The sequence below is a fragment of the Epinephelus lanceolatus genome, chromosome 3, assembly GCF_041903045.1.
Source record: "Epinephelus lanceolatus isolate andai-2023 chromosome 3, ASM4190304v1, whole genome shotgun sequence".
NCBI classification, from domain to species: Eukaryota; Metazoa; Chordata; class Actinopteri; order Perciformes; family Serranidae; genus Epinephelus; species Epinephelus lanceolatus.
The window spans coordinates 49,846,161-49,872,093 of NC_135736.1; the positions used below are offsets into that span (position 1 = coordinate 49,846,161).

Below are 25,933 nucleotides of genomic sequence, written 5' to 3' on the forward strand. Positions count from 1 at the left end.
CATTAAAAAAGTCATAGTATAGTACGTCGAAAAGTTGTCATTAAAAAGTCATATAGCATGTCAAAAAATGTCATGAAAAAGTCATAGTATAGCATGTCGAAAAATGTCATCAAAAAGTCATAGTATAGCATGTCAAAAAATGTCATCAAAAAGTCATAGTATAGCATGTCTAAAACTTGTCATTAAAAAAGTCATAGTATAGTACGTCGAAAAGTTGTCATTAAAAAGTCATATAGCACGTCAAAAAATGTCATGAAAAAGTCATAGTATAGCATGTCGAAAAATGTCATCAAAAAGTCATAGTATAGCATGTCGAAAAATGTCATCAAAAAGTCATAGTATAGCATGTCGAAAAAAAATCATGAAAAAAGTCATCGTAAAGCGAGTCGAAAAGTTGTCATTGAAAAAGTCATAGTATAGCATGTCGAAAAAATCTCATGGAAAAAGTCATAGTATAGACGAATTCAGTGAGCGATTTGTGTATGCCGCCATCTTGCGGCGGCGCCATTGCTGCGGTGACATGTGTCAGTCACGTGACGTGACGCGATCAGTATTGATCGCTTTCAATTTGATGTGATGGTCGTCTAAAAAGCGGTGTATAATTTGCCCGACCCACCTGGAGCTCAGGTAATTTTGACCCTCAATCAGAGACCTGTAATTTTTCTGGTCATCGGAGGCCAGGCGATCAATAAAATATTCTTGAATACCTAAAACAAAACACAAACACGTGTTGTTGTTGTTTTTAGCCTGTCCATAATGATTAAATGTCACGCTGCTAGCTTGCTAACGTCAGTACACGTAACGTATGCTAACGTTATATTACACAGTGTTTAATGATACAGTCTGTTATCTCCCTATTACTCTAATCTTTCCTGCTTATCGCTCAAACAAACAATTAATTTCTATATTAATATCAGTACTCATTTAAGATACCTTCATCAGTTACCGGAGGCCACTGTCTAACATCATCAATTCAGCTATTCATGATGCTGTCATTGTAGAGAGTCAGTTCACAATGACAGCATAATGAATTGATGACTGATGACTGACACGTCACCGCAGCAATGGCGGCGCTGCAAGATGGCGGCATACACAAATCGCTCGCCGAATTTGTTTATAGTATGTCGTAGAAATGTCATCAAAAAGGTCATAGTATAGCATGTTGAAAAAATGTCATGAAAAAAGTCTTGGCATAGTATGTCGAAAAAATGTCATGAAAAAAGTCATCGCATAGTACGTCAAAAAGTTGTCATTGAAAAAGTCATATTATTGCGTGTCAACAAATGTCATGAAAAAATTCATTGTATTATCTCGTAAAAATGTCATCAAAAAAGTCATAGTATAGAATGTCAAAAAAATGTCATGAAAAAAGTCATAGCATAGTACGTCGAAAAGTTGTCATTAAAAAAGTCATATTATAGCATGTCGAAAAATGTCATGAAAAAAGTCATAGTATAGTTTGTCGTTAAAAATGTCATGAAAGAATAGTCATTGTGTTCATATTTCCAATGCGGTCCTCGGTCATTTCGCTGCTCCCTAAACTGGCATTCATCATAAAAACCGTCCAAACTGTAAGAACCCAGATCCAAATGATTTGTTTCAAAATGCTTTAAGAATGGTCAGCTTGGCTTTTAAGTTAAGAGACACTGTAAACATTAAGGTTACAAACATCCCATAATGCAACGCTCACAGTAGGAGCCAGTATTCAAACAGAATATCAGGTCTTGCGAACACGTCATTGTCTCGTCCTCGTGTTTAACACCAACTTTAAGGTCCAGAAAAAGAGAAGGGGTTATATTTGAGCCTAAATGTTTCATCGACAGGAAACATGTTGCAGATCCTCTGACAGGGTGATGTATCATATAAAACACATGTGCTGTGTGAATGGGTTAAACGTGGACGTTGAATATGTCTGAAGGCTGCAGTGTGGTTGATACTGAGTCGGCTCACAGAGAGAAAAAAAAGCTAAAGTCACATTAACTTGGTTCAGTTTTTGAATCAGTGGGATGAACGAGGAAGAAAGAAGAGCAAAACAACACAGCCTGTTTGAATAAAACCTCCTATGGTGACCTGACAGTGTCGGATATTATTATTATCATCACATCTCTAAGTACAGGCTGGACTCCAGTCCTCACAGCCTGAGATCGATGATCGAGAGTTTAATCATTATCTTATAAAACAAACAGTCCAGTTCAGTGTGTGTGAAGTAACCCGTTTCTGTTAACGTTAGGTTTCTAACCACTTCCTGTGTTTTGGTTGATGATGGGGTTCAGCATTCCTCCATGCAATATAAGCCATATTTACCGCTTACGTGGCCTTTGCTACTTTTGTGCGCTTCATCCTTTTCCTCCTCATGAGGGTCACCTGAGGCCTCTTCAACCCTGCGATCAGCAGCAGCAACCTGGGCCGCGACTTGGTGAGCCAGCTTCTCAGTAGCGTCCCCTTGGGAAACCTGCAGGAACAGCAGCGGTCCGTTAAAGTCAGGACGTCCACAGAATCAGGAGGCTTTTAATTCCGTCTCTAGTCAATCATTATATAACATAAAACCATCGGGGAAACACCTCAGAGCAACTTTCCAGTGAAGCACAGAAGTGAATTCAGATTGTACTTTAAAAAATCACACAGTATCCTCGCAGGATTACAACAAACCACACTAACAGCTCTGCTCAGTCCACCACTTTGGTGGATCTCTCAACAACCACTGGATGGACTGTGATGGTTGTGGTTCATCATTCATGCTCCCCTCAGGATGAACTGTAAACACTTCTCATCTAGCGCCACCTTCAGGTAAACATTTAATGTGTCCAATACTTTGGTTTATGACCTGCAGAACTGATGACATTCACATCAGCCTCAGCTGGACTCTATCTGATGTTGGCATGCCAACGTTAGCATGAATCATGTACCATAGCTGCCAACTCTCACGCATATTGTTGCGATGACTTGTTGTGTTGTCTTGCTACGGTTATTGCTGAAGCCGTTGTGTCATGAATATGTTCTATTTTGTAATTGTGTTTTTTATTTAATAGTGTCTTTAGGCAGTGAAATTATTCTCTGTTTCCTGTCCAAGGACTACAGATGAAAATTAGCTTATAGCTAACTCTGGTGCAGCTTAGTAGCTGTGCACCATCCCTGTTAAATAAAATAAAATAAAATGCTAAGCTAAGACTGTGAACATGGTATGATCTATGTTATAGTCCTGACGATTTTTACTGGGGGTGGGAATCACCAGAGGCTCCACGATACGATATTACCACGTTACTTTAGTCACGATACAGTATTATCGTACAGAAGTCAATCTATGGTCTGAAATGAGTTTCCTCTGTAGGGTGTCTGGGCTCAGCCTTAGAGATAGGGGGAGGAGTCAGACATCTGGAGGGAGCTCGGAGTAGAGCCGCTGCTCCTTCATGTTGAGGTGGTTCAGTATCTGATCAGGATCCTCCTGGTCCAGCTGGTAGGAGGCCCCGGGGCAGACCCAGAACACACTGGAGGGATTATAGATCTCATCTGGTCTGGGAACACCTCGGGGTCCTCCAGAAACACTAAGCTGATGAAAATGGATGGATGGACAATATTATTGCGATTTTATGCGTGTCATGATATGCTGAATATTGCGATAAAATACACTGCGATTAATTACTTGGTTTGAAGTGTAATAATGTCCCCAAAGGAAATCTTTGTCAGCATCTCTTTAATCTGGACATCTCACGATGTCTTTTTGTTTTGCAGCAAAATGTATCTGATGGACTGAAAAAGGCAACTGATCATTCAAGTAGGCTGACTAAGGTTTAATTTGTATCTATAATATTAATAATTCATAAAATTAAAAAAACGATACTCTGTACTGTGTGACGATACGATATCACCAACAAAAATATCGCAGTACTATGCTGTATTGATATTTACCCCCACCAATACTTACACATATGCAGCCTAATGAAGAACTGCACGCTCTCAGGAACAGCTTTTGTGAAGGTTTACAGTCTTCAGGAGAAAGTACGACTGCTCACCGTGCACAGAACACAGCCAGCTCATTATGATTCTCAACAGACTCAACCACATCAACAACAGACTCCACCAGCAGCTGAGTCCTCAACACTGAACCACTGGTTAAAGATCTGACTTACTCCTCATCGTTCTGAGACGCCTGTACATTACAAGATTTACTGGTAGAGAAGAAACCTGAATGCCTGCCAAGTCTTAAGCCCCGTTTCTACCGAGCAGTTCAGTTCAGTTCAGTTCAGTTCATAGTTTCTGTCTCCACAGTGAAAGTTGTGAATGGTCCCAACAGAAGCGTTCCTTAGCGTCCCCATGTTTGGTCCCCCCTCTGTTGGGGTACCTAGCACACAGATCTGGTACTAAAAGGTGGAGCTAGAAACCCTGCAGTCTGATTGGTCAGTAGAGGATGGTCACTCTGGTTTTATGTAACCTCTGTTCATACATCAGTAAACTACAACTATAAAATGAAAGAGAAAAAAATAACTTCATTCACTGGGCCGACTGCCGGCAACTTTTAAGGTGGAACGTTAACTTGTAATGTTACTCAATGCATGAGTTGATGACGTGAATCCATCAGCACACCTTAAATTTCACTGTGACAACTTTGACCATCACTTTAGTTTTTATATGACACACACTTTTAGTAATGACTTTAAAAATATAGATTAATTTGGAGCAGATTATGTGAAGGTCATATATTCTAATCCTCACTTCCTGTGGGCTACAGCAACACTAAACCCCTGAGCTTGCCTGAGAAGGACTAAATGCACAAAGCTGCTATTTTTAAATATCCCATGGAGAGAGACTCTCACTGCAGCCTGTTCTATTTTGTTGTGAAAATGTGGGCGTGCAGCCTCGTTCTGTGGACGATAAACCAGGTGCAGACTTCCATCTGTGTCACCGCTGATGAGGAAATACAGCGAGTGCTGGACGGAGCAGTGAGTGACAACAACCCCGCCCACATTTAAGAGGACTGTCTGAACACACCGAGGGTCTAGGTACCATGTCTGAAGGCTTACTGCTGGTTCCACAGGTGCTGGACTGAAAGGGTTTGGTGGAGACACAGCTTTAGAGGCTGGAAACCATCTGCAGATATCAAGTAGAAAATACAGATTCACATTCATCACTTGTGTTTTCAACTGTCACCTCTCTGAAGCAACAGCCCCATCGCAAAAAGAAACTGTGGGCATTGTATGTTTCTGCAAACCATGGACACATTCCATTTGTATGTTTCATAAGATTCATATCAACATTTCTAAAGTGATGCAGTATACGAGCTGACTGTCATCAGGAGGTGGAGGCGAGTGTGGATGGTAGGAGAGACACCTGCCAAGCTGCAGAACACAGGTCAACACCAACCAACAACAAAACCAGCTCTTTGTCACGGCATCTCCAGCTGTGACTGTGGCACCAAAAGCAGGTTTTTCCAGCCAAAACAAGATCATTTCCTCACTGTGTCTGCACATATCCACATGTTAACAATGGTGTTGATAAGGAACAACACAAAACATGTTTAATCTGGGTCCATGTCATTGGTCTGACATCCCATTAGTCCGACAGTCCGCGGTGCTGAACGGCTCCTCGCAGGCGTATTTCTGCCTTGATGGTGCGCCGCGACCGGCTTGAGGCGGAGCAGGCTCACAGCTTATGTGTTTGTCACTTTCTTTTTCATTTTAACCCACACCATGATCTTTTCCTGACCCTAACCAAGTGGTTTTTGTGCCTAAACCTAACCAGACCTTAACCACAGGGCATCATGATGTTTTCGGAACGGACTTCGGAACAATGAGTTTAATATGGTCGGACCAATGGGCAGTTCCTGTTTAATCTACCGGCGTATATAAAGAAAGACGAGCAGCAAATCTTCGTCTATGAGAAGCTGGAAACTGCAAAAATTTGGCAATTTAGCTTAAACAATCATTTGTCAAACAAAAAAAAATCACTTCACAATTTATATTCTTTTAAATAATTAATTTATTGACGAACCATTGCAGCTACATCTGTATTTTTACTTTACACCGTAGTTTCTTGAAATGGAGCCTCAGAGCAGCAACAGGAAGCACTGACTTCCTGTTTGATCACATGAGGTAATAGACTTCGTAGACGTTCACGCCACTGCCGCTGAAGTCTTTTAACTTCTAATCCATAACTTGACAACTTGTGACCGAAGATCCAACCGACCAATCACATCCACTCCTTGTGCTCTTCAAGTACACATCACTAATGTTGCATTCATGAGATGTTGGAATAATTGTTAAAATGAGTTCCTGACTGGGACGGTTCAAGTGGACACCCCCTCAAGTCAGAACTACAACTCGGAAAGTCTGCAAAATTCAGGGACACGACTTGTTGAATTTGACGCCACAAACACAGAAACATGGCGAACGAAATATTTGGTTGTCATTAACAAACTTTGTATAAATCATTTATTTTGCTAACGTCATTTGTATCACAGTATGAGGTATGAAGTCACACAGATGAGTTCTAAAAGATTATTGGCATTAAAGGGATAGTTCGGGTTTTTGGACATGAAGTTGTGTGAACGCTTGGTGGCGAGGAAACCGATGGAATTGGGAGCCGGCGATGTTTTTATTCCCACAGCTGGGGAAATCACAAGTTCACACCATTTTGGTATTCCTCTGTTTACCTACAGCAGCTGACGAGGGTGTGTCGTGAGCCTGAGCCGGTGTTTGCGCTGTAGTAGTAGGTATATATAGGGCTAGTACATCTTTTTCCTCACTAATAATAGCCTACTGGCTCTCTATTGGAAACAGCCGATGAAGTTTTCGTTAGCCGTTGCTATCCTGCGCACCTGCATGGCGTGGTGATGAACTGTCTAATTGATTCCTGTTGGCGTGCTGGCTTGCGGGCCTGCACGGCGGAGTGATACTGGCCAGAAAATAGTCCCAATTGATAGCAAGGTCTGACGTAATGCAGGGATGTTTTAAAATTATTGAAATAGTCTAACAAAACACATGCATACTTTTTTGTAGCTTAAAACCTTTTAGTTACGTGCCCCCCGTACATCTTCAGAACTACTTTTTCTCCGCTAAGCTACGGGCCATTTCTCAGAGCAGGAGGCTCGTTGAGAGTAGTGACACCGTCACATCAGAGCTACAGATGGTCAGCGTTTCACACAACTTCATGTCCAAAAACCTGAACTATCCCTTTAACACAGATGACAGGTCAGCAATATTTTAGTTAATGATGCAGCGATTTATTGGCAATGTTCTCTTTGTTGACTGCCATTGGTCTATCAGCAAACAAGATGACATCACCAGTAGCAGTGGTCGATGTGTTTCTGTTGTGGAGCAGGCTAAAAAAACGGGGTCCAGACTGACGGTGTCCCGTCGTCCCGGGGACAACAGAGCAGTGTTTCCCAAGTGGTGAAGCCACAGGGTCCTGATTCGTCCTTAGTCATTAGATCGAGGTCCACACAGTTTAAAACATTCAGCGTCACACAACGAGCCAGTATTCTGTCTCTGTCAAGTATCTGCCGTCACTCACTGACTCTACAGCAGGAAACAGCACTTCAAAATAAAAGTTCTGTGCCAGAAATTCACTGCACTTTAAAACAAAGTGTGCTTTATACAAACTTGACACAACTGCAAGTCACCTGTGGTCCACTAAGAATCGACCCACGACTCACATTTGAACTGCGACCCACTGGTTGGGAACCACTGCAACATGTTTGGAGATCTTCCCCAGGACGCTTTGGGATGAAAGGACGCGGATTCAGTGAGTCAGGAAACACACCCGATTGTTTCCCTGATAATTCCACATTATGAACAACACATCTGTGATGACATCAGCAGGAGGAGAGCAAGTTAGTGTGAGCTGTGAGCAGAACTAACAGCTCACAAGGTTGCATTGAGATACATTATGATGCGTTCAAGCTCTGCTCAGTAAAAGTGAGTATTGGGTGATGATAAATTATAACGTTCTCATGGTGTGTTCAAATCATTCATTTCTATTAAATCTGTGGTGCATGAAGCCAACGTTGAGTGTTGAGCCCAGGGAGCAGGCGCTCTAAAAACCTGCAGACTGAGTCGGCTACTTCCTGTTTAGCGCTCTACCTTCGATCAGAGTTAGCTAACTCCATCGATTTAATCTAGACTGTCCAAATGAATCAGTCAAATCCTGATAGTGAAACGAGTCATTTTGCAGCGTTGTGACGTTAAAAAAAAAAAAAAAAGTATCCACTGATCAACTACTCTCGCCACCAGACAATCAGAGATCTCCGCCTTCTGATAGTCTGGGGACACTCCTTTCTAAAGTGTGTTTAACACACCGGCGAAAACGGCCGGCAACAAAGCAACGCCTCTTGCATTTCTGAAAAGGACACGCCTTCCGGAAATGTGCGCTCCCCCTTTTCTCGTCCGCAAGGAAACAAGCACACAGAGAGCTTGAAAATGGATGCCGAGAGATTAAACTCTGTTTTATCAAACGTGTTCAGCGAGCCACCGAAGGACCGCCCTGCGGATTTACTATTGGTTCTGCAATGTAGGGAGTTTTTTTTAAACTCTGAAATTGTATCCGCCCATCTAAACACAAAATCAGGGAGAAAGTCATCAGTCTTTAGTTAAGTAAAGCGTCTACTGATCAACAGACGGCTCTTTCACAGTGTAAGTCCATGTGACATCATGTGATGGAGCCAGACGGTGTAATTTCACTGTTTGCCCACTACAACAATTGTCTCCAAAGCCCGGCCCACCTCTGGAGGCCTGGTTCAAATGTAATCTGGTAAAACTGAGTTTTGGTGAGAATGTTTTATCTACATATTAGAGAGGGAATTATTAGCAGCTATTTTTTTATGCTGTTCATGTGACAGAAGGTTCTTTCAAATCATAAATTTAAACTTATTCGAAGGAGTGAATGACCTTAAACAGTCAGTTAATTTTTAGAGCTTAGATTTCTTCTTTGTTTTTGACACAAAAGGAGAAATTAATAACAGCAAAAACAGAATAAACAACAACACAAATAAAAACGGAGGTGTTGGCCCTGAATTTCATCAGCACATCTCTAGTTTTGGTGCTTTTAGGGGACGTACTGCTGCCGCTACAGCGATCAACATCTTGTTTCAACACTCTGAGCAATAAAATGTCAGCGTGTCATCTCTGTAGCCTCCACGTTACAATCAAAAGCTCTTGAACACACCAAAGCTGGAAGAACGACTTCCCACCTCGGGAAATGGGACTGTCCGAAGAGCACGTGAATGCAGCACGAAGCCTGGATTGGAAAGCAGGACAGTACCTCAACCAGTAACACTCCTCACCGAAGCACCATAGCAAACAGCCTCCTCCAGACACTTCACATCCTCCACAAACAGCGCCGCCGCCGCAGCTGCAAACCTTTGTGTCTTTATATGAGTCGTGACCTGCTGAGCGCCACGGAAAAAAAACAAAAAAACAAAAAAAACAAGCTTTGTGCTGTTCGAGCACACTGAAACCAGCCAGAGAGAAATCTAGCAACGTGTAGACATGGACGGGCCTTGCTGACGCCATTGTTGTTGCCTGCGGGGCTCGATGTTAAATGTACCGAGGGGAACATTGTTTGTGTAGCTGACCCTGCCCCATCCCCCCCCCCCCCCCCCCCCCCCCCACCCCCCTCAGCCTGCTCATTATCCTCCTGTGATCATCTCCTGTGGACCTTTGTCTTCTCCTCAAGGTTTCACATGCATCTTTCTCCATGTGACGGTCTGCCACCATCTTTAAAGGCTCCGATCAGGTTTCTTTGGTCTCTTGTTTCTTTTACACTTCTCTCTTATTTCTTTTTTTTGTCGTTTCTGTAGTTTCTCTTCTTCCGTCTAATAAAAGCAGTTTCAGTACCGTACTGTCTTATTAGAAATCACAACTTCCCGTTTTTCCCTCAGGTTGTATTCTGTCAGCTTCTCTAATGTTTTCTCCCTACCCGAGCCTACCATCTCCTCCTCCTCCTCCTCCTCCTCCTCCTCCACAGCAGACATCTCTGTTGTTTCCTGTTACTGACCGGTCGCCGGCGTCCTTAGAGTCAGAGGAACCAGGTAACTTTGACATTGTCCTCGTCCGTCCGGCCTGCAGCAGCGAGCGAGAGGAGCTCACTCTTAATATCTGAGTCACCTAACACACACAAGCTGGCAGATCATCATCATCATCATCAGCAACGTCACAAACGCTCCCTTCTGTCTGCTTCAGCATGAAAAGAACCATTCATCCCCAAACTTAGCAATCCAACTTTATTCATCGGAAAACAGAGGAACCACTAAGTTGTTAGTTTGTTTCAGAGCAAACGTCTACGACTCCACAAACCAAAAGACTTGCCTTAAATTCATCAAGAGTCCAAGTTCTCACTGTGAGCCTCTGAAATCTATCTGTTCAAAGAGGAACATGGAGTCCCGGTCGATGTTCTCCACATCCATCACCTCAGCACACAACTTAGCAGTCCTCTACCTCCACTCGCTACCTCTGCACAAGGAACACAACAGAAAGCAGTCCTTACCAATTGACCCCACACATTTGTTAGGTTATGCCCCCGGCGTCCCTGCAGAGGCACATATATGATCCCTGCTGCACTTTTTTTTCCTCTCACACTAGAAGCTTCAGCCAGGACGCAAAAACAAATCTGCTAAATAATAGGAGGCCATGAAGCGGCCGGGTGGGGCCTGTAAAAAGGAGGGTCCACTCAGCACTTCTCACTGCAAACGGCAACGGCTGATCCCTGCACACGCGGCCAATCAGGGAGCAGACTGCACCTGTTGCCATGACGCCCGGCACTGACCGGTATAAAAAGGTGTGAAGGGGTTGGAGAGTGAAGGAAGATGTTAGCTGAAGTGTCAGCTGAGACACACTTTGACTAAATATACACACTGTCTCTCTCAAGTTCTGCAGCCATTAAAAACCTCTGAGACGGTTCAGTGTGTCTCAGCGTCCTCTGCCGGCTTCCTCTCAGTCCACAGATGGAAAGTAACTAAGTACAACTTTAAAGTACTTCTGCTTTGATACTCCACCACATCTTGGAGGGAAATATTGAACTTTTTATTGCAGTACGTTTATTAAATAACTTTAGTTACAGATTCATTATTATTTTTATTATTATTATTATGAATGATGCAGAATATATAAATAAATAATTCATGATGTTTTATTATCAGTTGAGGTTTTATTGATCACTGGGGAGACATTCAGCAGTTTTTAAAAGTAGCTCCACCTTCACCAGCTGATTAACAATGCATCAATTATTATAACACAAATATATACGGTAACACTTTACTTGAAGGTGTCTACATAACTATGACATGACACTGTCATGAACTTGTCATAAACATTATGTACATGTCATAAATGTTTATGACTGCTGTCATTAAGTTTCATTCTGTTTTTGTAATGACAAGTTGACATTAACAAAACAATGCACCTCTTTTTTTGCTTATGACAAGTTGACATAATGATTATTATAATTAGATGTCCAAGGTTACAGACCGACTCTAACACTCGGTCAGATAGATGTCTGGCAGGATGATAATCCAAAATGATTACCACTTTACTTGAGGTCAAAGAATGTATTCATTACACTGTCATAATGGTGTCATGACAGCCACTTTTGTGTTCTGGTAATCTTCTGGTAATGTCATCCTGGTTAATGTCAAGTTGTCATGACAAAGACAGAATGACACTTAATGACAGCAGTCATAAACGTTGATGACATGTATATAGTGTTCATGACAGGTTCATGACCGTGTCATGTCACTCTTATGTAGATACATTCAAGTTAAGTGTTACATAATAAACTATGATTCTGCATGATGGGTAATTTTGGTATTCAAAGTCTATTTGGATATTAATACTTTTGTACTTGTAATGATGTGAGTACTTTCTCTGCTGTGACAGTGAACTCAGGATGTGCATCCTGTTGGAGAGTGTTTATTTATTTATTTAGTCTTTTTCATTTTTCGTGTTTTTTTAGTTTTTAGTATTTTCCACTCAAAAGTTTTTTTATCAAAGAAACAAATGTCCGTCTGTCTGTGTGAATCCACCGAGCATCAGACGGCCCATTCGCAGGTAAAAAGTGCTGGCATTGTGTGTTTCTGCAAACCACCGATATGTTACATTCGTACGTTGTTATGTACGTTGAAACTTCACGTTTCAACAACACTGTGTTGAACATGTGTTTACGTTAAGTCCAGTTCAGACCAAAGATTCACGACGAGAGGAAACTGTTTCAGATCGTCACAGAGAAAAGTGTCAGCGGTGTGAACTGGCCGGTCTGAGCTGGACTCAAGCCGGCTGATGGTGTCACCTGACACTCAGCTGGTCAAATGGCCGGCGGCTGGTTTTAAAGCACGTCACCTGTTTCAACAGCCAATCAGCTTGTAGTGAAGTCAGCTGGTCAAGTGTTGGCTTGCTGCAGCAGGTGCTCCGTCCCCACAGAGCCCTCTGTTTCTGTCCTCACAGTGTGCCGGTGTCAGACGGTGGGTCACTGCTGCTGCTGGCTGTATGTGCTTATGCCCCGCCCACACACAGCCTGGTGATTTCCTCATCCTGATGAGTGGCTCACCGCTACATGCCACCACCGTCCAAAAAAGCACCACCAACACTTACAAAATAAACAGAAGAGCCTAATTTCATTACAAATTTAGCCCAAATTTAGCAGAGCTGACAGAGAGACGATTGGAAACGTCCACGGTACATCATTCGAATGTTAAGTTAAATGTCACTTTAGAAACGTTGGTATGACACGTATGAAACAAAACAAATCTTGACGTATTCTTGGTTTGCAGAGACGCATGTCAACATTTTCCTCTGACGACTCAGCTGCGTCAGCAGGAGGAGAATGTCTCAGAAGTGAAATGAATGACATTCAGAATATGCTGAGCATCATCGTACGTATTTAGGTTTAAAGCATCGTGTATAAATGTGCCATCTTTAGCTTAGCGTTTCCAACCAGGGGCATTTTCGCTGAGTTTAGCTCGATTAAGTTTTGCAGTGTAAGCGCAGGCTTTACAGAAACACATGCCGAACCCTGTGTTGTAGCCTGACGTGCAGCTCCCCAGAGATGTGACTCCACGTCACAGTGACGCAGACCTCCTGTCTGTCTCTGTGAGCTGAAACCATTTCCCTCAGTGGAAACAAAGCTTTGATTTACTTTAACTTCACAGATAAGAAACAATAAATTGTGAAGACAATAAAGCCTCCACACACTGTGTGTGATTTATCCTTGGAAAAACTCAGCTAGCCACAAGGCTAATTTATGCAATGTAAAATGTCATAGGCTTATGCTAATGATGTTAGCATGTTGTATTTGTGCAGAGAACTTCTAGTATCAGAGTAAAAATTTGTCAGTGAACCTTGTGAGTTGTAACTAAGCTGATCTTTGTAATGTTACCTTTGTTAAATGTCGCTGTTGCTCCTGGCTTCATATGAGTAGAAGAAAACTCTGCTAGCCCCTATGCTAATGTATACAATGTGAAATGTCTTAGACTTATGCTAATAATGTTAGCATGATGTATTTGTGGGGACTTTCCTTTTTGATAAAGCTCATAGTTAGGGTTGGCTGTGGCTCAGAGGTAGAGCGGGTCGTCCACTATCTAGAAGATCAGCGATTCGATCCCCGGCTCCTCCAGTCTGCAAGATACTGCACCCCAAATTGCCCCTGATGATGCTTCGGTCTGTGTGTGTGAGTGTGTTAAAAACTGAGTAGCAGGTGGCACCTTGTGTGGTAGCCTCGGCCACCAGTGTGTGAATGTGTGTGTGAATGGGTGAATGTGACTCATAGTGTAAAAAGCGCTTTGCATGGTTGGATGACTAGAAAGGAACGATACAAGTGCAGGTCCATTTACCAGCCCCTAGTTATGCTGACATAGGCCTAGTCTGCGGGGCGACCTCCTATAATACGAGAACAATATGAGATATATGAGAACAAAAGATTAATTATTTTACTGACCTCCTAATTCTCCTACAGAATCCACCAATTGTATCTTGTCTACCATTAACTCTTTAGACCACCAGGACACAGCCATGTCTGACAGCCGAGGAGTACACCTCATGGCAGGATGCACCGTCTCCCCACTGGCCTCTACCACGATCATGGAGGTCATCACCTGAGCCTGTCGGTGGGTGGCAGCAGAACAGCTCCACCCTGGTTCATGGCTCCACTCGGCCTTTGAGTAGATGTCCTGCAGACAGGTACAGAGACAGATGCATCTGCTTCACAGTTAATGAAACATCAGGTGTGTCCTTCAAATTTCAGTCCAAATAAATTCAAAATTTTAAACTGTGGTCCTGTTGGTTCTGAAACATTAAACAATGCATTTTATTTTATCTTCTTCAGTAAAAATACTTCATGATTTATGATTCTTATGTTCTGTTCAAAGCTCAAACCTGCAGCTGGCTGTGATGTCTGTGTTTGCTCTGAAGAGGGCGCTGTGGCTTCAGGATAACACAGAAAGATGCAGGAGATGCAGAAGAGGAGGAGGAGGGAGGAGGAAGAGGAGGGAGGCTGTGCCGGCATGTTTAGTGTCAGACTGAGAGGATCACCCTGCTGTTTGTTCACTGCTGCAGAGATCAACCTGGAGGAGGAGGAGAGGAGGAGAGGAGGAGGAGGAGGAGGAGGAGGAGGAGGAGGAGGGGTGGCACTGCAATGCAGAACATCAAATGAGGAGGAGGAAGGAGAGAGGAAGGGAGGAGGAGGAGGAGGAGGAGAGAGCTGCCAGCTCTGCAGAGAGCAGTTTTTTTCCGAGGGGGAGGTTCAGGGATTCCCTGTTGGTTTGGAAAAGATCCAGCGACACGAGTTCAGAAAGACGAAGACGAGCAGATTTCAAACAGAAGACATGAAACTGATTTAACGAATTTATCTTGATTTGATTGAAAACATCTGAATAATAATTTTCCTCCTGTACTCACTGATAGATGCTGCTCTCTGATTGGCTGGCAGGTGGACAAATCAAACATTGTCTTACCAAATCGGAGCTCTACGTTTATTAACCTGCAGGTTACCATAGCAACAGCACTGATTAGTTATCAGACTGATGATGACGTGATGAATTCATTCAGACCGACTGACATCTAAAAATCTGAACTTTTCCTTTAAGAGAAATAAAAAGTTGACATTATACTTTTTATCTTTCACATAACAAACACACATGAATATCTTATGAAATATGATGCACTTCTATCGATCAAACAGTCGTCACATTAGTTTCATTTGTGGTGTTGGTTTTTTTACTTAAAGGTGCCGTGTTTCTGGTCACATTCAGTGTTTCTTACAAAATCGATTACAATATTGTTTTGCTCCAACAAACATGTTTAATGTTTTCTTTCATGTAGCCCAGTGTGCAGTTTAAAGGTAACCCAACTACATCTTTTAACTATTCAACATCTAAGTTTCTTTACAACATGACGAGCTGAGCATTTAATATCTAAGTGTAGCAGCAGAAGAAACGCTGACCGAGGTTCTGCTGAGCACCAAGCTTGTTCCACTGTTATTGGAGCGCACAATAAAAAGCGGCAGGACTTTGGAGCACCGGGCTTTGAAGCCAATTTTCATAGTGGCCAAACAGCAGTACTGCAATTTCTGGGGTCTGTCATGTGATGTCACTAAGCCTCAAAAGCCTTTTCTTCCATTGACTTACACTGGGAAAGTGATGTCTATAAATCAGTGGATACATGTTTTTTAATGGCACAACCCCTGCGAAATGAATTGATCCATTATCAGGATTTAAACCATTTGGTCCGATAACATTTCAAAGGTCTAAAAGAACCACAAGATTAAATTATTTTTGTCCCCAATCAGGCGTAACGCTAAACCAAAAGTCAGCGGCTCAGGCTCAGTGGCCGTTAAGCCCCGTCTCCACCAAACCCTTTCAGTCCAGCACCTGTGGAACCAGCAGTAAGCCTTCAGACATGGTACCTAGACCCTCGGTGTGTTCAGACAGTCCTCTTAAATGTGGGCGGGGTTGTTGTCACTCACTGCTCCGTCCAGCACTCGCTGTATTTCCTCATCAGCGGTGACACAGATGGAAGTCTGCACCTGGTTTATCGTCCACAGAACGAGGCTGCACGCCCACATTTTCACAACAAAATAGAACAGGCTGCAGTGAGAGTCTCTCTCCATGGGATATTTAAAAATAGCAGCTTTGTGCATTTAGTCCTTCTCAGGCAAGCTCAGGGGTTTAGTGTTGCTGTAGCCCACAGGAAGTGAGGATTAGAATATATGACCTTCACATAATCCGCTCCAAATTAATCTATATTTTTAAAGTCATTACTAAAAGTGTGTGTCATATAAAAACTAAAGTGATGCTCAAAGTTGTCACAGTGAAATTTAAGGTGTGCTGATGGATTCACGTCATCAACTCATGCATTGAGTAACATTACAAGTTAACGTTCCACCTTAAAAGTTGCCGGCAGTCGGCCCAGTGAATGAAGTTATTTTTTTCTCTTTCATTTTATAGTTGTAGTTTACTGATGTATGAACAGAGCACAACTTCATAGGAATGAACGGGTTCCCTCCTCCAACACTTAATTCAGGTCAATCATCAATCAGTAATGTGCATCATACAAACAAAGGGGGGAACCAGTTGCTAAAAAAGTTGCTCCACAGCACTGCTAGTGGTCAAAAACACCACAGGGTACCTTTAAATAAAAGGATCCCATTATCTATACAGGCAAACTCTACATGAGACAGTAATCTGGCTGCAGTCCTGTTAGACTGTGCGTCATATTCACAGTGTCTGTTTTCCATGGAAATAACAAAACGTTAAGAAAACCTGGTGGTTGGAGGTACAAAGTGTCCGTCTTTGGCGTCAAACACCACATCCTGTCTCCACCAACAGCAGGTGTCATTTTAACTTTGCCAAGTCGGTTCTTTTGAAACATGAGCGTGATCTGTCCCTGAACCTAATTAAGAACATTTCACTGCCAAACTGAACTCACAGAAAGGACAGATCAGAAAACACCCAGACGATCTGTGTTGTTGTTTAGGTTGTTGGTTCATTAGTTGCTTTAAAGCAGACTGATGGTTAAATGAGCAGTCAGAACGTTTAACAGACGAACAGAAGAACAAACAGATACACAAAGTACAAAGTAAGAAATCGTTTATTGTCGACATTTGATGTGATTTTCTAAGAAATCCTTTGTGCTGATACAGTTTTCATTCCTGACAATAAGACAGAACGTATAGTTTATCTGTGGTTAGTTTCTCAAGCATTCCCTCAAAGCTGTGAAATTCCCAGAACAGCACATATGTGACATTGATAAAGACGTTGTACCTTTTTAACAGTGAGGTGCTCTTCATGCACAGACGGCGGTCGTTACATACATGTGACCGACAGCAGAAGGTATTAAAGTTTAGAGAGAAGGAAACCTCTGAGTCCTCCGAGATATTTAAGTAGCAAGGCAAAGTCAGCTCGGCTTCAGTCTTTGTTTAAAAAATAAAATAACAAGTTTCAGACACCAGCGTCATGCAGAGACGACCAAAGTGCATCAGTGCCGATACTGGCGGTGCTCATGGGACAGCGTGACGACACAGAGTGCCACAAACAACAACCAGTCTCTCAGTACAAACAGCATAAATGGCATTAATTGCATATTATGATGCTATATTATAATCACACCTACACAGGATACACAAGATACCAAAGTCAGGACGAACGTACAGCTTCTTTCTTCTCAACTGATGATGTGATGGGTTACATTTCCCCTGATCCCCTACGACAGTTTGATAAGGTTTCTTTCAGTCTGTTATCATGTTTGCAGATGATACTCAACTTAAAACTGCAAAATGTTTTATAATAAAGACCAAAATGTGCTCTGTATGATCAATCTGCTTCGCCTAAAATCTGCATTCAAAGAAGAAAAAAGATTCCCGCACACTGTTGCCAAACTTGCAAAATATTTTATGGGACAAGGCAGCTACGTTTTGGTCATTACAACCTTCGTCAGGCTGACGAAGGTTGTAATGACCAAAACGTAGCTGCCTTGGAGGAAGTAAAGAGGAACGTAAATGTGGAGATGCGGCCAATAAATCCCTCGTGTTTGTACCATAAACTCCTGTGTGATGACTGACAGCTTGCATCTCTCGGTGGAGAAGTTTTATATATGGAGGTGAAAGAAGTGACACAGCCAGTACGATAGCTTTCTCCATCTTTAGCCAAAGCTACTTCAGATTACATGTAATCAACATAACGGACGAGACGTGTTGGCTGTAAACCGACTGAAGTTGAGACGAGTCACAGCAGTCATGTTCAAAGAGAAAATGTTGCATATAAAGTTATTGAAGTTTCCTGCGCTGGAACTTTGATGGAGGCACAGATGATGATGCTAAAGCAAAAGCTAAGGCTAAGGCTAATGCTAATGCTAAAGGAAGAACTGTACAAGCCATGTAGAAAACAGAAGGATTCAGCTGAGCCAGTCACAGCTCTCCTGGGAGTCTACTCGGTGTTGTGACCTCAGACTAAACGAGTCAACTCTTGCGAATTAGGTGTAAAAAAACTGTCCATATAAACTACAAGCGACAGCAACATTCAGGGAGCCTGTCGAGTCCTGATGGAGCCTCAGCAACAGCTCGCTGCTGCTCTGAAAACAGGTGCGTGATGCTTCACATGTTGAATGTTGTTTCGCCTGTTCGCTGACACATGGTGCAGGTTGATCACTGGGAAACACTGGAACAATCTGATGTGCGCTGGCTCCTTCGCATCACATCCTGTTAGTCATCGCTGTAACTGTTCTGTGATTCCAGTGTTCCGCACGTTTGACTGCTTTACAATCATCCCGCAGGTCTGACGCAGACAAACTCCCCAGCTTCAACAATGATCTTACAGTTCTGGACTGATGGTCGTTTCCCAACATGGCAGTCTGTGCTGATCAGACAGAAAAAATCACTTGACTCCATCTGCATCTTCCTGCCATCTCAAGCTGCCAAAATAAAAGCGACTGATGAGTCCTAGAGCTCATTCAGTACAACTACTTCAGAAGACTCTCCAGGGACACCTACGATGTAAAAGACAAGGGTAGCCAAGCTAGCTCTAGTGCTAGCACGCTAATCCACTGGCTCTGATTACATTAGCATTAACATGTTGTCATCTGTCCCCTGACACTGGTCTCAAGACACCGTCCTGCACTGGGTCAGGTATCCAACGGGTAACCAGCAAAACGCTGTGTAACGAGTAAAAGTAAGTATTTATATAAATTCATGGTAAAGATGAACTCCATGCAGGCGGGCTTTTTTTTCAGAATAAAATGCAGTAAAAAGCTGTGTAGTATATGTGTAATATTCTAACATCTAAATCACTATTATCAAGCTGCAGTTGCTTTTATTTTGAAAGTCAGTGACACCAGTGTAACCTTTGACCTGTGGTCACATTGGTCACCGACGTGGAGGACTCCAGCCATGACATTTTGCAGCCCGAGGATGAGGTGGCAGCCTACATGGAGTTCAAGACACCCAAGGAGGATCCTGTGGAGGTGTGATGGTGGTGGAAGGAGCATGCTAACATGTTTCCTAACCTGGCAGTGATTGAATGTTTTCACCATCCAGTCAAAGAGACGTCCAATTCAAGAATGGAGAACCAGCTTCATGTGAGGGACTGGAGCCTGGGGGGTTGAGCAGAGGTGCAGTCAGGTTGCAGGATTTTTATTAATGGTGCGGCTTTGACTGCTTTGTCAAGGTGTCTTATGATACTTCAAAGTCAAGGATGCTTCCGTGACAGGACAGCACCCTTCAGGTTGGGTCCTACAGAGCCTTGGTCAGACTGCTTCCAAGCATTTAGAAAACATAAAATAAAACAGTTGTGCATGTGTGCGCCATTGAAAAGGTCCTGCCTTCAACTCCATGCAACAATTTTAAAAAAGTGGAGGGAACCTATGTGGTATTGCCAACTGTGCTCTTCAACTATCTTGTTGAAATGGAGCATTGGTGTCAGTCTGCAGGAGGAGATCGCACTGTCAGCGCCTCAGTTTGTACTTGCATAAACACGTTTTGCTTTACTTTGATCCAACACATTTATGGTGATAACAAATTTACAAAATTCAAACATTCAAATGCATATAGCATCATTGGGGATGCCGTCACTTTGCTCTCGTCTCGCATTATTTTTAAAAGACAAGCACTGCTAAGACCATGTGTCAGTGTCCTCGCCTCATGGAAGTCAGAACAAACTTTTAAAACAGGCCCTGTAGATCCAACACGAGTCAAGATTCAGCAACTGGATTGCCCATTTCTCCCATAAAATTTGTTCAGAAGCAGATTTTGCTGAAAGTTCACTGGCAAATTTTCCAAGTTAGGGAACAGGACCCATGCATCCTTCACATGGGATTGTGGGTGCTTTAAGAGTGCCGAGGATACAAACAGGCATCCCTGAAAATTTTCCGAATTAAGAAAATTTGACAGACCTTTGACATCAGAACAGGGCAATGATTTGATGGCGTAGCGTCCATGAAATGATCGTTTAAGGATCCTTCCTTGACTTTAAGAAACAGATACTGTGTGGATTCCTCTTCTTCTTCTTCTTCTTCTTCTTCAGTTTTAGCTCCAGGTTTGGTCACCCCCAAACAATTTTTGAGTCAGGACGATTGTCTTTCAGATAAGTTGTTCTTCAACGTTCACAACGTTTGAACAATGGACGATCTGCTTGTTGGATGAACTGATGAATTTCTGGTAGGTCAGAACTATGGTGAGATCATTTAAAGAGGCAACAGACAGCATCTTTTCCTAAATATATATCATGATGAAAATAATGTGGGTTGCACAGGGTAGTGTCCACAGTAAAATCAGACTATCAGCGTTTACATAGGTTACTTAGTGGCTGTGCAATCTTTGCAATAAGCTTCTGCCACCTGGGGCGAAATTTTGCAGAAAAAATCTGCTTTACGGCAGGAAACGCGTCATGTATTGCGAAACTGGTCGTTCAGCCAATCAGGGACTGGAGCTTGTCCTTACGAGGAGTTGGACATGAGAAAGTTGAGTCACGAGCACAATGGCAGACAGACAAAGTTTGGAAACAAGTGAAAAACGGCCTAGCAAAAGAAAAGGAGCTCCTCTGTGTGAGGAGGCAAAGAAGAGCAAAAAGGAAAGAGGCTTCAAAACCCATGTCCAGCTAGCTTTCTTTCTAATGGATCAATAAGTAACACGGCTAAATGTTAGCTAGACCAGAGAGGACTGTACTGTACTGGCTGCTAGTTCATTCCTAGCTGGCCAGCATCGCAAATCGCCGCAACCAGGGAGCGGGTAGCGAGTGTTGGTCGGCTGACATCCTGGTTGCCATTCTACGGCAGCCCTCGGACAGTGATACCCCCCTCCCTTCCTTCTGTTCTCTTCTCACGGAGGCAGCTATCCACGGACATCGCCCAGCTAAGTTACGCCCAGCTAAGTGAACACTGGACTTTGTTTCCCATTCAATTTGAGCTCCAACCGGCCGCATGGTTTCCATACGGTAGCGTTTATTCTAGAATGGGGACTGTTTACATGTGCATATTGGTATAATTCCACTGTGTCTGCTGTTGTTTGTACTGATACTGTACATATTGGTATCATTTACTGTGAGCTGTTTGTACTGGTACTGTGCATTCTGCTATAATTATTTGCATTACTATTTGTTTTTTTCTTCAGATAAATCTGATAATTGTTGCTCGGTCTCTTTACTCATTTATTTAGTAGAGTGTCCACACACCTTCTCATTCTACATGTACATAGAGGTATACTGGTGGCTTTACAGCCTACATTTTATTCATTATCTCTGATCCCCACGCTCAATTTGGTCATTCCAACAGTGCAACGAAACACTGCTGACGCTAGGTGGCGCCAAGCTAAAAAATACCCCGAATCCTATCTGTTGCCTCTTTAAAGCAAACAGTGGCTGCTGAGCTTTACACACCGTAGCGGCTCCCTGCCAGGTCTGTTAGCCCTGCCCACCCAATTTGCATGAAACATGATGTAACCGTGCTTTAGCAATAAACTGTGTAACTGTAAACCATGTCTTTAAAAACAACTTAACGAAAGAGTGAACGTACAATGAGTAAAAACATATTCCACTTGAATTCAGACGCATTCAGAGATCAGAAATATTACCATCCAACATGTGTGATCTTCTGCACTGAAGCAGTAAGATTCGTTTTATGTTTGAATTGGGATGTGTTAACTTGGCGGCCTCCAATCAGAGCTGAATCAACATGGAAACATGCATACACCGATTTTATTTATAAAAACTAAGAATCCAGACTAACCAATCAAATGTCCAGCTCTGTGCAGGAATTAGACATCAGACATATTGAGGGCCTCATTGTCACCGAGCTGCATCAAATCTTTCACATTCATTTTGGATATAAAAACGCCAACGAACATCCCAAACATCAAAGTCTGTACACACAGTGTTTAGTCTGCATGAAGGTGGGAACATTCTGACGCCCGGTGAACTGAACCATCAACCGAAACTCTGGCCCACAATGTCCTTTAACAAGTTCAATAGCCTTCTGCTTACACTGAATGTCCGTCTTTTGATTGACGCTCTTAACAACCAATCACAGAGCAATGCTTTGATATGATGTCATGCAGTACTATCAGAAAAAACAGCCTATGATACGTGGAATCTGTGACATCATGGACGCCATCATCATTTTGTTGGTTTAAGAGGTTTGAGATTCATCTGTCCTCTTGAATCGAGTATCTGAAGGTTCGGAACGGCTAAACAGACTTTGTGGACCAGAACTCACAAGACCGGGGCAAAGCCACTGAATCACCAACCCTTAGTACGCAATGTCCTTCATCACAGTGTCACAGCCCTGTTTGAAACAACGTTAAAGCCATCTCTTATTATTGCCAAAATCATGAGAAGGTCCAAATCCTCCTGAGGACCAAAGGTGCCATCATGACTGTCATGACTCTAAAGTCTCTGATCAAAGTAAAAATCAGCTTCATCCTCTTTCCCGTTTGACATCTTGACACAGAGCGTTGCCATGAACGTAACAAAGTGCTTTTGTGTCAGACGGTCTTCTCTGACATCTGGAGGCCAAAAGGGTCGAGTTCCTGTGGACCGACTCTGTGTCCAGTTTAGGAGAAGCTGTCCTTATCAGAGTCAGGGGAAGGAGGCCGCGAGATCTCGAAGAAGGAGCCAGATGACTTTCTGGATTTGAGGAGTCGCAGCATCTCAGCCAGCTGAGTCTCAAGCGCCGCCATGCGACTGTTCAGAGATCTGATGTCTCCTCTTAACTCCTGTTTCAGCTCCAGGAAGGAGGCTTGCATGCTCTGCTCTGGAATTGGACAGAAGACCCTCTTCTCGTCAGACTGGACCGGGCTTTGCTCCTGTGGTGTTCTCGCTTCGCCGACACTGTCCAACCGGAGGTCGCTCTTTGTGATGCCGCTGTCACAGGAGTCGGTTTTCTTGAGGGACATCTCATCCTGAGACTTAGTTCTATCGGGCAGCGTCTCCATGGATTCGGCCTTAGAGACGCTGCTCCACGACTCGGCTTTCACGACAGATTCCTTGAATCGTCCCCAGCCTTTAGCTTTCGGCGGCTCTGCAGATTTGCAGCCAACCAGGTTTCCATTTTGGGTGGCGGGAGTGTGGAGCATAACTCGGCTTGAGGTCCTGGATGAAGAGGGCGCGATGGATGTTGAGGAGGTGGTGGGTGTGGCTGGGCTCTCCGTCACCATGACTATACTGGTGGAGGCCAGGACCTCTGGACCCCTGGCTGGCTCCAGGCGAATGACACCTTTCTCCACGTCACGGGCGCCCTGTTCGGCCCGCTCCATGGCGAGCCTTGCCTCCCTCTGCTGCCGAAAACGCTGGAAGAGCCGTCTGACCGGGTGATCCGGAGGGAGGTTTAAAGGAGCCTCGTTCTTTCTCTTCAACATCTCCTCCTCCTCACGTTTCACATCACTGATCTTCCTGAAGACGATCTGTGAAGAGAAGGACGCCAGAGAAAAGATCAGCACGGTTTCACCTCGTCAAATAAACATTTTTACTTCTTTGCATCTCCGCAAAGCAGTCCAGTTGTTGCAGTTTACATCCACGCCTGTGCAGATTCACTAAATATAAATAATAATAACTTTATTTATGTATCACATTTTTGAACACACAGTCACAAAGCACTTCACATTTAGATAAGACTCTCACATTAAATATTATAAAAAAGGCCAACTTATAGAAAGCAAAACACAGATTCAGCACCTCTGATGAAGGAGGAGCACTCTCTTTGTGGGCGTTTTGCCTTTAATGGATAGGACAGTGTGTGAAATGGGGGGAGAGAGAGAGAGAGAGAGAGAGAGAGAGAGAGAGAGAGAGAGAGAGAGAGAGAGGGGACTGACATGCAGCAAAGGGTCGCAGGCCGGACTCGTGTTGGCGAGGCAATGCGTCTGCATATGGGGCGCCGGGACTATCCACTACACTACCAACGCCCCAGCATTTTCATTTTTATTTATTTTTTATCAATTCTAAAAATGTGTAGCTTATGCACTGAAATTAAAAAAAAAAGTTTTAATATTTCGACAACTAAAATGTGTGTCAAACGTCTCGGACCTGGCACCTTTTCCTCTAAATTTCACCAAACCTCAGTCTGGTCTTGAGCCTCGCTAACTAGACTAGCAATGGATTCCAAATCCATAAAATGAGAGTCTCAGAGTAAAATACAGAATATCAGTATTGAGTGGACAGATTTGTTTGCTTTCACCACCAACGCTGTAAAGTTAGAGTACCAAATAATCATAAGTACCCACTACAGAGGAGCCTCCTAGTGGTAAAACATATTTCTTAATTTTCATTCAGACCTATTTTTAATGGCCATAGGCTAATTCAGACTTAATATGCAGTGTTACCATAACACTCAAATATGGTGTGTGTCTCCAGGCAGTCTTTCTTTAATTATTTTTAGTAAAAAATGGCTCTTTTGATAGTTAAGGTTGTCGACCCCTGGTCAGGGTGAATACTCAATTCTGATTGGCTGTAGGGTGTCCGCTTAAAACTGATAATGGACACCTACAAAGAAGTTCGGGTGAAAGTGTCTGTTCACTGCTCTAATTTAATGCACCGGCTACATAATAGTATCAGTATCTGTAATCTGATTATAATCATTTTCCAACACTGAGAGTAACCTTTGTCTTTGAGTTCCTTGTCCTCTAAACAGTTGTTTAGAGGACAACAGTTGTTACTGAGCTGAGTTTGATACTTGTGTTAAATGATCCTGTTGTTTTGTGGTTTGGAGACGTTTGTCTTTAAGACACAAGTTTGTCTTCAGGACTTTAAGACACAAGTTTGTCTTCAGGACTTTGAGACACAAGTTTGTCTTCAGGACTTTAAGACACAAGTTTGTCTTCAGGGACTTTGAGACACAAGTTTGTCTTCAGGACTTTAAGACACAAGTTTGTCTTCAGGGACTTTGAGACACAAGTTTGTCTTCAGGACTTTGAGACACAAGTTTGTCTTCAGGACTTTGAGACACAAGTTTGTCTTCAGGACTTTGAGACACAAGTTTGTCTTCAGGACTTTAAGACACAAGTTTGTCTTCAGGGACTTTGAGACACAAGTTTGTCTTCAGGACTTTGAGACACAAGTTTGTCTTCAGGACTTTGAGACAGGGCTCTCATTTTAGTGTAGAGCGTCAGACTGAATTTACCAACGCACCATGTCAGGTCACTCACTCTCCGGGACCGCCAGTGTTACTTGAATAAGTAAACACTGACCAACGGGACCAGACTGGCCGACCCGTATGCTCTCACTCAGTGGATGGATGATGTCACAGGAAGCCAATCTTACAAAGGAGGACCACACTTGTTTGTTTTGCTATGGAAGCTAACGTTAGCTAATGTGCTAAAAAGTTAGCGTTGCAGAGAAATCCAATCTTCCTCTTAATCCCTCCCCAGTTTCTGATGAGGTGGACATGATAACCCTTAACACACATAACCTTATTCATCCCTACAACAGGAAATACTTTTTCCCTAACCTGATATGAAGTGTGCGCTGCACATGTGAGCA

The 25,933-nt window shown here is 43.1% G+C and overlaps 2 protein-coding genes across 2 annotated transcripts in view; both read right to left on the reverse strand.

Annotated features, from left to right (window-relative positions):
* Positions 1 to 15,519, reverse strand: part of LOC144462563 (uncharacterized) — a 30,067-nt gene extending 14,548 nt beyond the window's left edge. The window contains exons 1-4 of the mRNA XM_078166631.1: positions 15,421 to 15,519; positions 13,918 to 14,149; positions 10,477 to 10,574; positions 2,305 to 2,452 (exon numbers count right to left, since the gene is read on the reverse strand). Of these exons, the coding sequence (XP_078022757.1) occupies positions 2,305 to 2,452; positions 10,477 to 10,574; positions 13,918 to 14,149; positions 15,421 to 15,519 (577 nt within the window). The remainder of the gene's footprint in view (positions 1 to 2,304; positions 2,453 to 10,476; positions 10,575 to 13,917; positions 14,150 to 15,420) is intronic.
* Positions 15,520 to 17,048: 1,529 nt separating this feature from the next.
* Positions 17,049 to 25,933, reverse strand: part of kcnh1b (potassium voltage-gated channel, subfamily H (eag-related), member 1b) — an 84,352-nt gene continuing 75,467 nt past the window's right edge. Inside the window, exon 11 of the mRNA XM_033624764.2 lies at positions 17,049 to 23,862. Coding sequence (XP_033480655.1) covers positions 23,014 to 23,862 — 849 coding nt within the window. The 3' untranslated portion in view covers positions 17,049 to 23,013. The remainder of the gene's footprint in view (positions 23,863 to 25,933) is intronic.